The following is a 14,141-nucleotide window of genomic DNA, read 5'->3' on the forward strand; positions in this document are numbered from 1 at the left end:
TGCTCACACCTGGGGCACCGCCTGGAACACAGGGACACACACAGGTCACCCGTGTGTCACTGCACTCCTGTCCCAGGGCACTCACAACCCCGCTTTGGTTCGGAGAATTCCAGGGCTGTTTACACGGGAATCATCCCAGAATGGTTTGGGTGGGAAGGGGCCTTAAAGCCCATCCAGTCCCACCCCTGCCCTGGGCAGGGACACCTTCCACTGTCCCAGGCTGCTCCAAGCCCTGTCCAACCTGGCCGTGGACACTTTCAGGGATGGGGCAGCCACAGCTTCTCTGGGCAGCCTGTGCCAGGGCCTCCCCACCCTCACAGGGAAGAATTTCTCCCCACTATCCCTCTATCCCTGCCCTCTGGCAGTGGGAAGCCATTCCCCTTGTCCTGGCGCTCCATCCCTTGTCCATAGTCCCTCTCCAGCTCTCTTGGAGCCCCTTTGAGCACTGGAGTTCCCCCAGCTCGGACAGCACCTGCTCACACGTGGGGTGTTGGGGACACACAGGCTCAGGCTGACCAGTGCTGGTGATGCCGTGGGGATGGGGTGGATCCTCCTGGCACCTCTGCCTTGCGTCTGTCCAGTGTGACAGAGCTTCAGAGATGCTGGAACAGGCAGGGGAGGGGGTGTGAACAGCCTGGGAGCTCCTGCCGTGCTGACCCCTGCACAATGGGGCACACAGCACAGCGCTGGCCAAGGGGCCTCCTGGGAGCCACCCGAGCCACCAGAGCCACCTGAGCCACCAGAGTGAACGTCACCAGGCCAGACCACAGTGCTGAGGGGTGATGGCATAAACCAGCAAATGTGGGGTCACACTTCATGCCAGGTGGGGTTGGGACCAAGGAGGGCACAGTCCCCTCTTTAAGGAGAAGGACCAGCCCCACTCATGCAGCACAGCTTGGGATGCTCAAGCACATCCCAGTCTCTCACAGGCCCTGAGGTTTTCCCCATGAAATTCCCGAAAAGCAGTGACAAAGCTGCTGTTTGTCCCCACTGCTCCCACAAAGCCCCTTGCCCGGTGTCCCTTTGCATGGCAAGGACTGCAGGGCAGGCAACACCTGTTCCCCAGGATATTTTTAGGGACAAATTTAGGAGCAAACAATTCCCAGCGTGGGGCCCAGCAGGGACAATGCCTGGCATGTTAATCCTGGGGCTTTCATGGCCGGGAGGGACATGCAGCTGCAGGAGTGGGGCAGCTCCCATGGTGGGGAGCACAGACAGCCCCATCCTGCAGAGCCTTCCCGGCTCCTTCCCCCTGCCTGGAAACCAACGCGAGCTCTGGGGATCCCCATAAGCTGGTGGGAGATCGGTGACAGTGGCAATGGCAGTGGCAGTGCCATCCTCGTGTGAATTGCACCCAGCAAGTCCCAGTGGCCAGGGGAGAAGCCCCCCTGCATCCAGCCCAGCCCCGGGACCCCTGCAAGGACCCTTCCCTGGCTGCAAACGCCAGCGCGGGGGATCTGCTCTCACCCCCGAGGAGGAGGAGGCTTTAACCACCCCGTTAGACCTTTATAAGGAAAAGCCCCCGCGGGGCCAGGCCTCCAGCATCTTTCCTCCCGGATGCCTTGGGATTGTTTTAGGAGCACAGAGGAGCCAAAATTAGCCCGTGACAAAGGCGCCGCATTCCCGCAGCTCCGGGGATGGGGCGGGGGCTGCTTCGGATGCCATTTGCTCCAGTCTCAGGTTTCATCCTCTGCTGGGACCGGGAGTGAGGAGGAGGAAAGGGCAGGAGAGGGATGGGGCAATGGGACCCCTCGATCTGGGGTTTTCCCATGGGTTTCAAAGCGCTGGCTCTGCCATGGGGGCTGCACAGAGGGACTGGCAGGGGACCGAGGTCTCCCATCCCTCCTCCCCAGTTGACACAGAGTCCCCATCCCCATCCCTGGCTCACAAACCCCAGGGAGCTGCCTCCAGGTGAGGGGTTGTTTTATCAGGTGCCACCTGGGCCTTGGACACCACTCTGAGCTGCTGGGGGTGGGAAGGATCAGCCTGGAAATCTCCAGGGAAGAGCAGTGCTGGGGGCAAATTCAGAGCAAAATAATAAAAATATATCTGGGATTGGCTCAGTTGGTCAGAGCTGGGTGCTGATAACACCCAGGTCATGGACGTGATCCCCACTGTTGGTTTGGCACAGCCTGCTTTTTTGGTAGCAGGGGAAGGCCACAGAAGTGGCTTCTGTGAGAAGCTGCTGGAAGCTTCCACCATGTCCGGCAGAGCTGATCTCTGATGGCTCTGAAGATGGACATGCTGCTGGCCCAGTTAGAGAGGTTAGGAGCACCTCTGGGATGACGTATTTAAGAAGAAAATCAGAACAGTGTGGGGGCAGTTTTTTCCAGGGGTGGCGAGGCGCTGCCGCCATCTCAGTGTGGCCTGTGGCGAGCTGTGCCTGCCTGGCCGCCCCTCGCCAGCCGTGCTGCGGGCAGAAGGGCAGGGGCGGCAGCGGCCTCTCCTTCTCAGCACCCCGCATGAGGAGAGGCGGTAAATGGTGCCAATGCCAATGCCCCGCATGAGGAGAGGCGTTAAATGGTGCCAATGCACTGCCCACGCGGTGGCAGCGAGGCAGCCTGGCCGGCAGCAGAAACATGGAGAGAGACCCCCTGGCACAGAACCTAGATGAGATCAACCTCCCGGTGCTGCAGGATCCTGCAGGAATCTTTGAATTGGTGGAACTTGTTGGCAATAGTACCTACGAGCAGCAGTTTTTCTTCTAGTCAGAGAAGAGGAAGAAGTGAGAACACGTGAGGGAAAACAACATGGCAGCACCAAGGGCGGTGGAGAAGGAGGGGCAGGAAGTGCTCCAGGCTCCGGAGCTGAGATTCCTCTGCAGGCCACGGGGAGGACCATGGTGGAGCAGCTGTGCCCCTGCAGCCCCTGGGGATCCACGGGGGATGCAGGGATCCACCCCCAGCCCTGGGGATCCCCGGGGGATGCAGAGATCCACCTGCAGCCCATGGGAGAAGTGCTCACACCAGAGCGGGTGGATGCCAGAGAAAGCTGGGATCCGGTGGGAGACCCAAATGGAGAGAGAGGGCCCTGCTTCCAGAGATAGAGGGCCCTGGCTTCCAAACTAGAGCAACCTGTCCATAAAAGGCTGCACCTCACAGACTAGTGACCCACGGCGCAGCAGTTTTGGGAGGACTGTGTGCCAGTGGGAGGGGCTCACGTTGCAGCAGGTTTGGCAGGACTGCTGCTCGTGAGAGTGGAGCCACGCTGGAGAAGTTCACAGAGAACTGTCTCCCGTGGGATGGACCCTGTGGCACAGCAGAGGGAGGGCTCCTCTCCCTGAGTGAACAGAAGAAGATCTCAAACTGACCAACTGACCAAACCCCCACTCCCTGTCTCCGTGCACTGTCGGTTGGAAGGAGGGAGGGGCTGGGGGGAAAAAGGTGTTTTAAAGGCTTATTTTACTTCTCATTATCCTCTTCTGACTCTGTTAATTAATTTACTTTATACCTTTAAATTTGAACCTGTTATGCCCTTAGACTGTTTTGTCCCAGTCCTCATCTCAACTCATGAGCCCTTCACTAATTTTTTTCCCTCTCCTCTGCCCAGCTGAGAGTGAGAGAGGGTGAGCGAATGGCTTCTGTGGGTGCCTGGCGTTTGGCACCCATTCACTTAAGGGTTGGACTCCATGATCCTTGTGGGTCCCTTCCAACTCAGACTGTTCTGTGGTTCTGTGATTTGCCCACGTGTTGCTGCTGCTGCTACAAATCAAATATCCCCCTGCTACTGGCAGTCACTGGTTGAAGGGAAGGGTTCCCCATGAGCTGCCACCAAGGGGATGGATGCCAACAGAAAATTCCCAGAGAGCTGTATGGTGAGGTCAGACCCAGCCAGGACCAGGTCCCCAGGGACAGCTGCTTGTCCCTGAATGTCCCTGTGATCTGCAGATCACCTGTGTTCAGTCTTTTACAAGTGGACCTCCTGGCACGTGTTTAGATGGAGGGGGCATTTTCCCCCTCTGGACCTTCCATGTCCCTGGAGGGTGTTGGTGCATCAGCCCCACACCCATGGCAGGGGCTGCCTGAGCTGCCCAATGGTCCCTGGCTCCTCAAGGGCTTGGGACTCCAACTGCAAGGTACCTGACCCCTGTGAGCAGTTCAGCTGCCCCACATGAAGCCAATCTCCCTGAAGAAATGGACTTGAAGCAATGCTGGAGGGATCTCTTCCCCTGCTCTCAACCTTCCCACCCATCCTGTCCTCATCCTCTCCCAAGCATCATCCTCGTTCCATCAACCCCGATGGAATTCACAAAGACAACAGCTCCCAGAGCATCCAGGACAGACTTAGAAATGACAGCTGAGCCTCTGGTGTCCTTTGGGACTGAGCCTCTGGTGTCCTTTGGGACTCACTCTCACATCCATCCCCCCCCCACTGCCACGCTCAGAGCCCAGCGCTGCACTGGGTTTGTCACTGGACTGGGACAGATGATGTCTACAGACTCACCATGGGATGGGAGAAGGTTTTCCTTCCGTGGGACAGCTCAGAGATCAGAGGACAGCGAGGTCACCTCCTAAGCCAGGTGATGGCAAGGCTGCAGGGTCAGGTGGCAATGAAGTCATGAAGGGCCGTGGGACTCATCCTGAGGAATGGTCCCATGTGGGTGTTTCTCCTGCAGACCATCCGGCAGCTCTCACCCCTCCTGAGCTGCCAGAGGACTCCAACCTGTCCCACCTCCTCTGTGGATTTGTGACAGTGCAGTGGAAGCTCCTGGGATGCTTCTCCAAGAGCCAAGGCCTTCTGCAGCCCTGGGGGGAATTTTCTCACCCTGCTGCATCTGTGAACAAGTCCCACCAAAGCTGAGGGATGCCCTGAGATGGAAAGGGGGCCAGAATTTGGATAATCATCACAGCCTGGCCTGGGAACCAGCACAGCCCCAGGCCAGACTCCAGACATGCCCCATGGGGCTGAGAGACCTCTCCCAGCTCATCTGCCCCACTGATCTTCACCCCATTGCATCAGCCCCACCAGGACATCCCCATTTCCCACTGCCTGCTAGGGCAGAGGTTTCTCATCCCTTTAGGATGTGCTGCTCCTTGCCCTGCTCCTGCAGCCACAGCCCCCTGTTCTGGGAGCCCCGAGCTCTGGACACCCCCATGGGCCTGGTGCAGCTCAGGACTGTGCCCACGCCAGCCCCTCCATCCATGGGCATGGACTCACCCTCCCCACCTGGCTACAGAGAGCAAATCCATGTGGAGGCAGCTCTGGGGCTGGATGCCAAAGCAGGACAATTATCCCAGAATAAAGAAACACCTTCCACTTCTAGAAATATCATGGACAGTTTGATTTTCTCTGCTTGAATACTTGGGGAAGGCTTGAAATATTTGCAGAAGGTGCCAAAGCTGAGGAGGGCTCCCCAAAAGCCACAGCACCCTTTAGGAACAGCACAGGCTCCTGCCTCGTGCCACTGGCACATGGAAAAGGCTTTGTTAAATAAGGAGGAATTACCCACTTTGGGACAGTGGAAAGACATAATTGAAATGGAGCTGAGCCACTCGCTGAAGACTTTAAGCTTTGCCAGTGATACATGAGACCTTCCCAGTGCTGATCCTGTGGGCTTTTCTCACCAGGAGGGGGATTTGGGCTGTTCTGTGCCAGTGGCAGCCGTGGCTCAGCAGCGACGTCAGTTTGAGTATCACAAAGTCCAGGCTGGTTTCCAGCCTAAGGCAAAATATCATCCAAAAAAAAGGACTTTTCCAAGTAATCCAAAATTTCTGGCCCAGGCAGGGACCCTGTCAGAGTTTTTTGACATTTTCAGGATATTTGCAGGCTTTTCCATCTGTCTCTGAGACACATCTCAGTATCCACTTCTGGTTGGGCTGGGCCACCCCCACCCCCAGAGCAGCATCGTGGCTCCTGCTCAGGGATGGTGGGGGACCGACAGGTGCTGGGATGTGCTGGTTGTTCCCTCTGCAGCTCCAGCAATGTCTGGGCCCTGGTTTTGTTTCTTCCTGGTGAGTCCCTGCCCTTCAGTGTGCTCCCACAGCCTCAGCTCCACTGCTGGGGAATGTCTCAGCCACAGTCCTCAACCCCCAGGACACTCCAGCAGGACCCTGTGGTTGGGGAATTAATGTGTAACCCCTGCCCTGATGCCCTCAGCATCCCGAGATCTGTGGTACAAGGACAGTTATTCCTTCCTACACCCCAGTGCAAGAGGATTCATTGGAGATGGCCAAGCTCCCCACAGCAGTGGGGGGGACATACCAGCCTCTGCTCCCCTGGAGCGTGGACACACAGACATAGCAGAGCTCTGGGCAGGTGTTGGGTCCCAAACCAAAATCCAGTGATTTAGGAATTGTAATTAAGGATGGTCAACAATGAAATCATTTTAGGAGCATCTGGAGGAAGTTGGACAGTTGCCCTAAAGCCAAACAGCAGAATACTCCTTGTTACAGATGGGATTTTTTTCCTTTCATTTTTATCCAAAGAGGAACCACTCACAAGCTCAGGGATGATCCCAGGAGAAGCGGGGCACTGCCAGGCTCTCTGCAGGGCACTTGGATGTGGAGGAGGCCCCACACACGGTCCCACCTGACAAAAGCATGGGCACCATCAGGCTGCACCTCCCTGTCTCAGCACTGTGACCCCACCGCCCTCCCTGACACTCAGGGTGTCCAGCCAGCCCCAAAGGGATCCCAAAGCCAGACCTGGGATGTCATCAGGTGGAAAAAACTCCTGTCCCCTGCACCCACTGCACCCTCATGGTGCTGCAGGGAGGGTGCCAGTCCCTGTGGGTGCTGGCAGAGCCCCGGCCCAGGGTGGGGGGCAGAGGGCAGCCCCCCAGAGCAGCCTCAGCACTGGGGCACCCTCAGAGAAGTGTGGGGAGGGCTGATGGACTGAGGGCACCGTGGGCTGGGAGCAGCAGAGCCAGATTTTCAGGCTCCTGCCTTTGAATTCCAGGTGCCTCAGGGCACCTCTCTCCTCTCTGGGGCTCTCCCTGGGGGCCCCAGGGGGGTCTGGCCAGCCCCTCCCCACAAACCCACAAACCCACCCCCATCCCCCTGTTGTGCCTCAGTTTGCCCACCTCCGGGGGCATTGGGAATGCTTCCTGTGGGTCCTCTCCTGCTTTCCAGGCTGCCTGGGAGTGTGCTGGCACCACGTCCCTGGTGCTGGGGGATGCTCCAGCCTCGGGCCCTGGCTCTACTCCACTCCCTGGCCAGGTCTCTTGGCTGTTTATCTGTTTTTCAGTCTTGGGGTGACTTTCCCTCTGCACAAGACATTCAGCCCTCCCAGGGGCAGATGAAGCCACCACACCTCCCACCCCCATGCCGCTGGCTCGGCTCTGACCCCCAGCCCCTGCTCCAGGGTCAGGCTGGGAATCCACGCACTGAGGGTGGGTCAGGCAGGTGTGGGTGTCTGCTCAGGAAATCCCAAACCTGGAGGCTTGGGGAGCTCTAAAGTCCCTGGGGGATATGGGGTCCAGGCAGGGACCCTGGATGTGTGTTGGTCTGGATGCGGGGCTTGGGATGAGGATGGAAAAGCTTGACCTTCCCCAGGCCTGGACCTGAAACTCTGACACGGGATTTGTGTTCTCTTATTGTCCTCTCCCTCCACTGACTGCCTGAATTTCCCCCCAACTTTCGGGTACCGTGGCCTCCCTGCTGCCTCATCATCAGTGCCTGGGGATGTGCCACGACCAGGGCTGGTGCTTACACATCCCTTGATCATCTTTGCCAGTTCCTTGCTGGCAGTTGGAAAACAGAAAATATTTACAGGGAGCAAGAGAGCAGAAAAACTGAAAAAAAGGAGTCACACTGGATAAAACTGGTGACTTTGGGAACCCCCTTGCACTGGGTGCTCCCACCCTGGCATCCACCATGGCACAGGCTTGGGATATTCACAGGGCTTTGACTGAGCCTCACTGAATCTGCTGACTCTGGGAGCTGGGGATTTAGGGGAGACTCCAGCACAGTGATCCTTGCCCTGGAAATGCTGTGTAAGCACCAGCACCCTCCTGACCACCCCACTGCCTCCTGAAATGTGTGCAGGGACCTGGTCTGGGGCTTGTCCACACAGGGCACCACACCTGAAGCATGTCCTGTGGAGGGTCCCCCCATCCCTGGAGCCCCCCATGTCCCCGTCATGGCACTGGGATGGGGCAGAGCTCCGTCTGTGCAGGGTTTGGGTCCGGCTTCACCTGCAGCCCCCAGCCTGGCCCCCCCACTCCTCTCCACTCCCAGCCGGGGGGTCTCAGTAAATGCAGCCCTGAGGACCGGTTGCCCAAGGAGCCTTCCCTGGGTGGCCCCCACCGCGTGCCTGTTTCAGCAGAGCCAGCACGGTGAGCAGGCTCCGGCCATGCCACCGTCCCCAAAGCCACCCGGTGCTGCCCTGGCACCGTGGGGTGCGGGCTGGGGCGCGGGCTGGGGGCAGCTGCCGCGGTCCGAGGCATCAGGACACCGCGCTCCGTGATTCCCACGCGGCCGGGAAATCTCCGGGAGGATCAGCAGCGCCTCCGGCCCCGGCTGGGCTCAGGCTCCGGCTTGCGGAGCGCGCTGGTGGCTCCAGGCGCGGCTGTCTGCGCTGCCTGTCGGGGCAGGGCCATCCCTCCCCTGCTGCAAAGCCACAGCGCTGCTCCCGCGTCACAGGCACACCGTGGGAATCCCTGGGGACAGGGGCGCAGCGGGATTGGTGACCAGGGAGTCTCGGGGTGCCAGTGCCGGGCTTTGGAGCCCGACTGGGGGATGCTGGCAAAACTCTGTGCAGGATTTGTGCTCTCCCGTGCCCTGTGGGATTCCACAAATCAAAGCAACACCAGGGTAAGAAGCAGAAAGTCCTGTTTGGGGACACGTTTAGTACAGGGAATTGGGGTCCCCAGCATTTCCCAACAGCCCAAGGACATCCCAGGGTGAGACAATGTCCTGCAGCACGGCTGTGTCACCACACCATCAGTTCAGTGCCCTGCTGAGGGGTCCCTGCTGCAGCAGCAGCTCTCCAGCCCCTTTTTAAAATTGGGACCCAGCCACATCCATCTGTCCCAGTGTCACTGTCACACGGGCAGAGCTCCCTGTCGCACAGATCCTTCGGGCACAGCCTCATCCATCCCCTGTCCTGCAGGAGAGGCCTGGGGTCCCCACCAGGGCACCGAGGCCCTGCACACGTCAGCTGAATGAAGGGTGGTGGGGCCCCAGGCAGGGATGTCCCCTCCTGCCTTGTCTGAAGCCCCAGGTGGTGACGCTGCCTGTGTCCTTTGCCCCGTTGTGCCAAGGGGAGGTGGCTGTGCCAGCCCAGCTCTTGCGGTGCCTCTGTCCTTCACCCGGCACAGGGGGAGCCAGTGCCAGCACCGGCCTCCCCGGGCCACTGTCCTCGTCCCCGGGCTGCACAGCGGTGGCCTCACTTGCCCGCAGGGATCCCGTTCTCTCCAGCACCTGCCGAGCCGAGGGCCATCTCCATCCGACTCCTGGGAAGCTGCGATTCCCTGGACTGTCCCACCGGAGCTGCGCCCAGCTGCACCACTGCGGAGAGAAGGCTCCTGTCACCCGCTCGGCCAGCGCTGGGATATGGGGCATCCTGAGGGGACTGGGGAGTGGGGCCAGCCACCATCCCCACCCCACCCCACGTGCAGGATGGCAAAGGGCCCCGTATCCCTCAGGCCACCCCAGACAGAGGGAAGATGTTAGAAAGTCCCTCTGCAGGGATACAGAGAGGCGAAACCCATGGGGGGGGGGGGGGGGGGGGGGGGGGGGTCCCAGCCAGTGCAGGGGGACACGGGAACATCAAGCTGCAGACCCACCCCGGTCCATGGGACCCCCTTTGGGATTCCCCAGACCACTCGGGGATGGGAACCTGCGGCCAGGGACCTCATCCTGGGGTGGGTCCTGCTCCCTGGCCCGCGGGGGCTCCGGTACCTGCTCGGCAGCTGTGCCGGGCGCGCACGTCCCGCATCGCCTGCTGGTTCTTGAAGCGCACGAGCCCCATGGTGATCTCGGCGTTCCAGCCCGGGTCCTCCTGGGCGCAGCGGAAGTCGATCTCGAGGCTGTCGTCCATCACCACCGTGAAGTAAATGTGCCGCTCCTTCCACTCCACGCACTCCACGGCCTTCATGCGGGCGAAGCTCAGCTCCTTGCGCCTTGAGCCCTTGGGCTCGAAGAGCTGCAGCCCTTTCTCCGTCAGCAGGCACCGCTTCTTCTTCCAGAGCTGCAACAGCCCCCCGCTCCGCTTCTCCAGCACCCCCTCCCTCAGCACCTTCTCGGGGGTCATCGCGGCTCCTCGGCCCGCCGGGATCCTCACTCAGCGCCTCGTGCCGGCCCGGCCGGGCATTCCCCGCCGGGGCGATTCCAGCCGGAGCCGCGCTCCCTGCGGCCAGGAGCCCGCGCTGGCCGTGCTGCCCCCGGGGACTCGCCACCCTCCGCTCCGGCTCTCAGAGGGGCTGAGCCATGGGGTGCCCCATTCCGGCCGCCAGCCCCGTGCCGGGGCTCTGCTCCCTGCCCGAGCCGCGTGTGGGATCCGCGCTGCCAGGAGCTGTCGCTACTTGCCCGGCCGCTCTCCCACTCGCATTCCTGCCGCCTCGCCTGGCCCCTCCTGCGCTCAGGCTCCCTTCACGCCCAGGCGAAGCCCGGCCAGGCCCGGCGCAGCCCCGCTTCACCCGGGAGGAGCTTTTGGGGTGCCCGAGGGCAGACACTGCCTCGGGGTCTTCGTGTGAACAGGCAGGGTGTGGGATGGGGCTGCGTGGCAGTGGTGCCAGGGCAGGGCTTGGGGACTTCTGCACGGGGTGCAGGGACAGATGTTGGAGGTGCAAGAGCAGCTCTTGGGGGTTGCAGCCCCACGGGCACAGGGCTATAGGGTGCAGTGCTGGTGGGGACAGCGGGCTGTGGGGCACAGGGCCGACCGGGCAGGGGGCTCTGCATAAAATGCCAGCTTGGCAGGGGGTACAGAGTGCAGTGCTACCGGGCTTGGGGGGCTGGGGGTTGCAGTGCCAGCTGGGACAGGGGGCTGTGGGTGCAGCACCAGCCAGACAGGGGCTGTGGGGGACCCCTGAGTGCAGCCCAGGAGGGGAGACAAAAGCAGAGAACAGGCAGCAGCCATGGGGACAACCCCTGGCAGCCACCCACACCCCAGCTACTCACCCAAGGGTGCTGGGCCACCCCTCAGCACACAGACCTCCCATCCCTCAAAGCCCCTCGGAAGGGGGACTTGAAGCCCCCAGGCAGTCCCACAGCGAGGAGCAGCATCCCCCAGCCTCGCGTGACCTGTGCAGGGGGAACGAGCCGCCGCGGGGCCGGGGCAGCGCAGCCTGGCCCTGCCTGACCCTCCCTCCCCTGCAGCCAAACACCGTCTCCTTTCCAGCCCGTCTCGTTCCCGGCCACCGCAGCACCGTCTGTTCCTGTGCCAGCGCCTGGCATCCAGGGGTTCCCCGGGCCGGGCCCGGCTGCCGGGGGGCACATCTGGGGACTTGTGCTGGCCGTGGGCTGCCAGGGCGGGTGACAGCCACAGGTGGCTGGGCAACGGGATGTGCCCCTACAAATGCTGAGGGTGTGGGTCCTTCACCCAGGTGAGGTCCGCAATGGGAAGAAATCCCCCCGGGAATGTGCCGGGGTCGCTCACGGGGGCTGGATCAGCCCCTGGCTCCCTGGCACAGAGCTGCTGTCCCAGCGCCCACCTTCCGGCCCACCCTGCTCATGCACCCCTCGCAGACCCCAACCCCGCAGAGCCCCCGGCTGGAATGCCTCCTGCCCCAGCCCCTCCATCACTCCCGGTCCCACCGGGGGCTTTGCCAGCAGCCGCCATGGCCAGGGGGCAAGTCTGCAGCGTTGATGAGATGCACCTCATTATCCCTCATTAAGAGGGCAGGGCGGCTGGTGGAGCCAGGAACTGGTTCGTGCTCCCTGGGGCCAACCTCGCCACGCTGGCAGAGATCCCGGGTGTCCCAGGAGACCCGGGCTCCTGACGTCAGGCGGCCTCGGAGGTCACCCTGAGCACCCCAGCGCTTCAGAAGGAGCGGAGCAGAAGTGTGGGTTCCCCCACCGAGGCTGTTTTCCCACGCACAGGGAACGCTCAGCTCCAGGGATGCCGAGCCCTGGGAGCTCGCGGGGAGCAGCTTTGGGACTGTTGCTGTTCTGGTTAGCTGGGATGTCCGTGGGCAGTTCTGGCTCACCATCCAGCTCCGGCTCCATCCTCACAGCCCGGGGCAGAGCCAAGGGCTGCCAACCCCTGCCCGAGACCCTCGCTCCTCTGCTCACTGCAGTCACTGCTTCTCCAGGCACCAGTCACCAAGGGAACGTGGTGCTCCCACAGCCCTGTGTGCGAAGGAGCTTTGACAACGTCCTTCTCCAGTCCCGTCTCCCCAGCTGTCCATTCCCAGACCCACCAGGCAGGAGTCCCATCCTGCCAGGCTGCCCGGGGGGCACATGGCAGCTCCTGCCCTGCAGCAAACCCAGCAGGACTCGCTGTGCCAGGCTGTGGGTGAGCCAAAGGCTCTGCTGCATGGGCTGCCCAGGGTTCATCCCATCCACACAGGGCCCTCAGGGCAGGTCGCGGGGCTGCCGGCCTGAGCCCTGCCCCGAGGTGACATCCCCGCAGAGCTCGGTGGCACAGTGACATCCCCTGTCACATCCCCGCTGGCCATGGGGCTCGGAGGCTCCAGTCTGACCCCTCAAGTGGTGCCATCACCCCCAGGCTCCAGGGTGCTTGGCCACAGGCCAACCTCTGGTTTGTCCCTTCGGGGGCAGGTTCGGGTGCCACAGCCCCTTTCCCAGGCTGCAGCTCCCGAGGGGTGGGAGCTGCTGGGCACAGCGCGGCTCTGCTGCCTCGGGGGGGAGCTGGACAACACCTGGGCACAGGTGGGCACACGCGTCCGGCTGCCCGGCCGGGCCCTGCCGTGCTCGCTGACCAGCAGAGGGTAGCAGATGGTCGGAGCTGTCCCACTGCAGCTTGGGCAGGAGATTCCCAAAAAGCACCTCTAGTCCCACCCTGCTTCTCCTGGGCCATGGCCCACCACCTCCTCCAGCCCCCCGCATGCCTGTCGGGATGTGCAGCCCCCGAGATCCCGTCCTGGTGTCCCCGCGGTGGTCTCTGTCACTCCCTAAGCCACTCTGAGTGACCAGTGCAGGGTCAGCAGGTGTGTGGCACCCAGGGCACACCCTCAGGGCACGGTCCCTGTTCCAGGACATGGTTTACCTGGGCCCTTTGGGGCTGGGAGCTCAGCAGAGACCCACCAGGCTGGAGAAAAGCGGACCTGGGGAGACTGAACTTCAGTTTTCCACTGTCTAGAGAAGGGTTGTGGAAAAGGGAAACACAGCCCTGCCTGGCAAAAGGACACGAGACACCAGGCACAGGGGCACATCAGGAAAATCCAGGATTCACAGAATCATTAATGTTGGAAAAGCCCTCCCAGGTCACAAGATCATCAGTTCCAACCGTTCCCCCAGCACTGCCATGGTCACTGCTAACCCATGTCCCCAGGTGCCACATCCACAGGTCTGCTGAACACCCCCAGTGATGGTGACTCTACCACTGCCCTGGGCAGCTGTGCCAGGGTCTGAGAACCCTTTCAGTGATGAAACAAGCCTTTCAAGGTTCTGTGGCACAATGCTGCGACATCATCCACAGTGGTGGGAACTCCACCCTCAGAGGGCTCGCATACCTGAGTGGACACCAAATGCTCTGATCAACCTGACCTTTGGAGCCCTGCCTTAAGCAGGTGGTTGGAGTTAAGACTTCTGCTGGTCCCTTCTAACCTACATCTTTCTGTGGCCCTCTGAAACCCAAATCCAGCATTTTCTCCTGGCTTTGACCAGGCCTCCAGTGGAATTGGCCTCTCTGGGGTCTACCACATGTGATATGTCAGTACCTCATAGAACCACAGACTGGTTTGGATTGAAAGATTACAAACTATCTCCTTCCACTCCCTGCCATGGGCAGGGACACCTTCCACTGTCCCAGGCTGCTCCAAGCCCCATCCAACCTGGCCTTGGACACTGCCAGGGATCCAGGGGCAGCCACAGCTTCTCTGGGCACCCTGTGCCAGGGCCTCGGCATGCTCACAGGGAACAATTCCTGCCCAGTATCCCATCCAACCCTGCCCTCTGGCAGTGGGAAGCCATTCCCTGTGTCCTGTCCCTCCAGGCCCTCGTCCCAAGTCCCTCTGCAGCTCTCCTGGAGCCCCTTTAGGCACTGGAAGGGGCTCTGAGCTCTCCCTGGAGCTTTCC

The 14,141-nt window shown here is 61.3% G+C and overlaps 1 protein-coding gene across 1 annotated transcript; it reads right to left on the bottom strand.

Annotated features, from left to right (window-relative positions):
* Window positions 1-8,754: 8,754 nt before the first annotated feature.
* On the bottom strand, window positions 8,755-13,905 carry PHLDA3 (pleckstrin homology like domain family A member 3). Its single transcript, XM_048328303.1, has 2 exons — window positions 9,843-13,905; window positions 8,755-9,449 (listed from the first exon to the last, which is right to left on the bottom strand). The coding sequence occupies exons 1-2, from the start codon at window positions 10,192-10,194 to the stop codon at window positions 9,328-9,330; spliced, it is 474 nt and encodes a 157-aa protein (XP_048184260.1). The 5' UTR covers window positions 10,195-13,905; the 3' UTR covers window positions 8,755-9,327.
* Between the last annotated feature and the right edge of the window lie 236 nt (window positions 13,906-14,141).

This window comes from Corvus hawaiiensis, chromosome 24 (genome assembly GCF_020740725.1).
Source record: "Corvus hawaiiensis isolate bCorHaw1 chromosome 24, bCorHaw1.pri.cur, whole genome shotgun sequence".
NCBI lineage: Eukaryota > Metazoa > Chordata > Aves > Passeriformes > Corvidae > Corvus > Corvus hawaiiensis.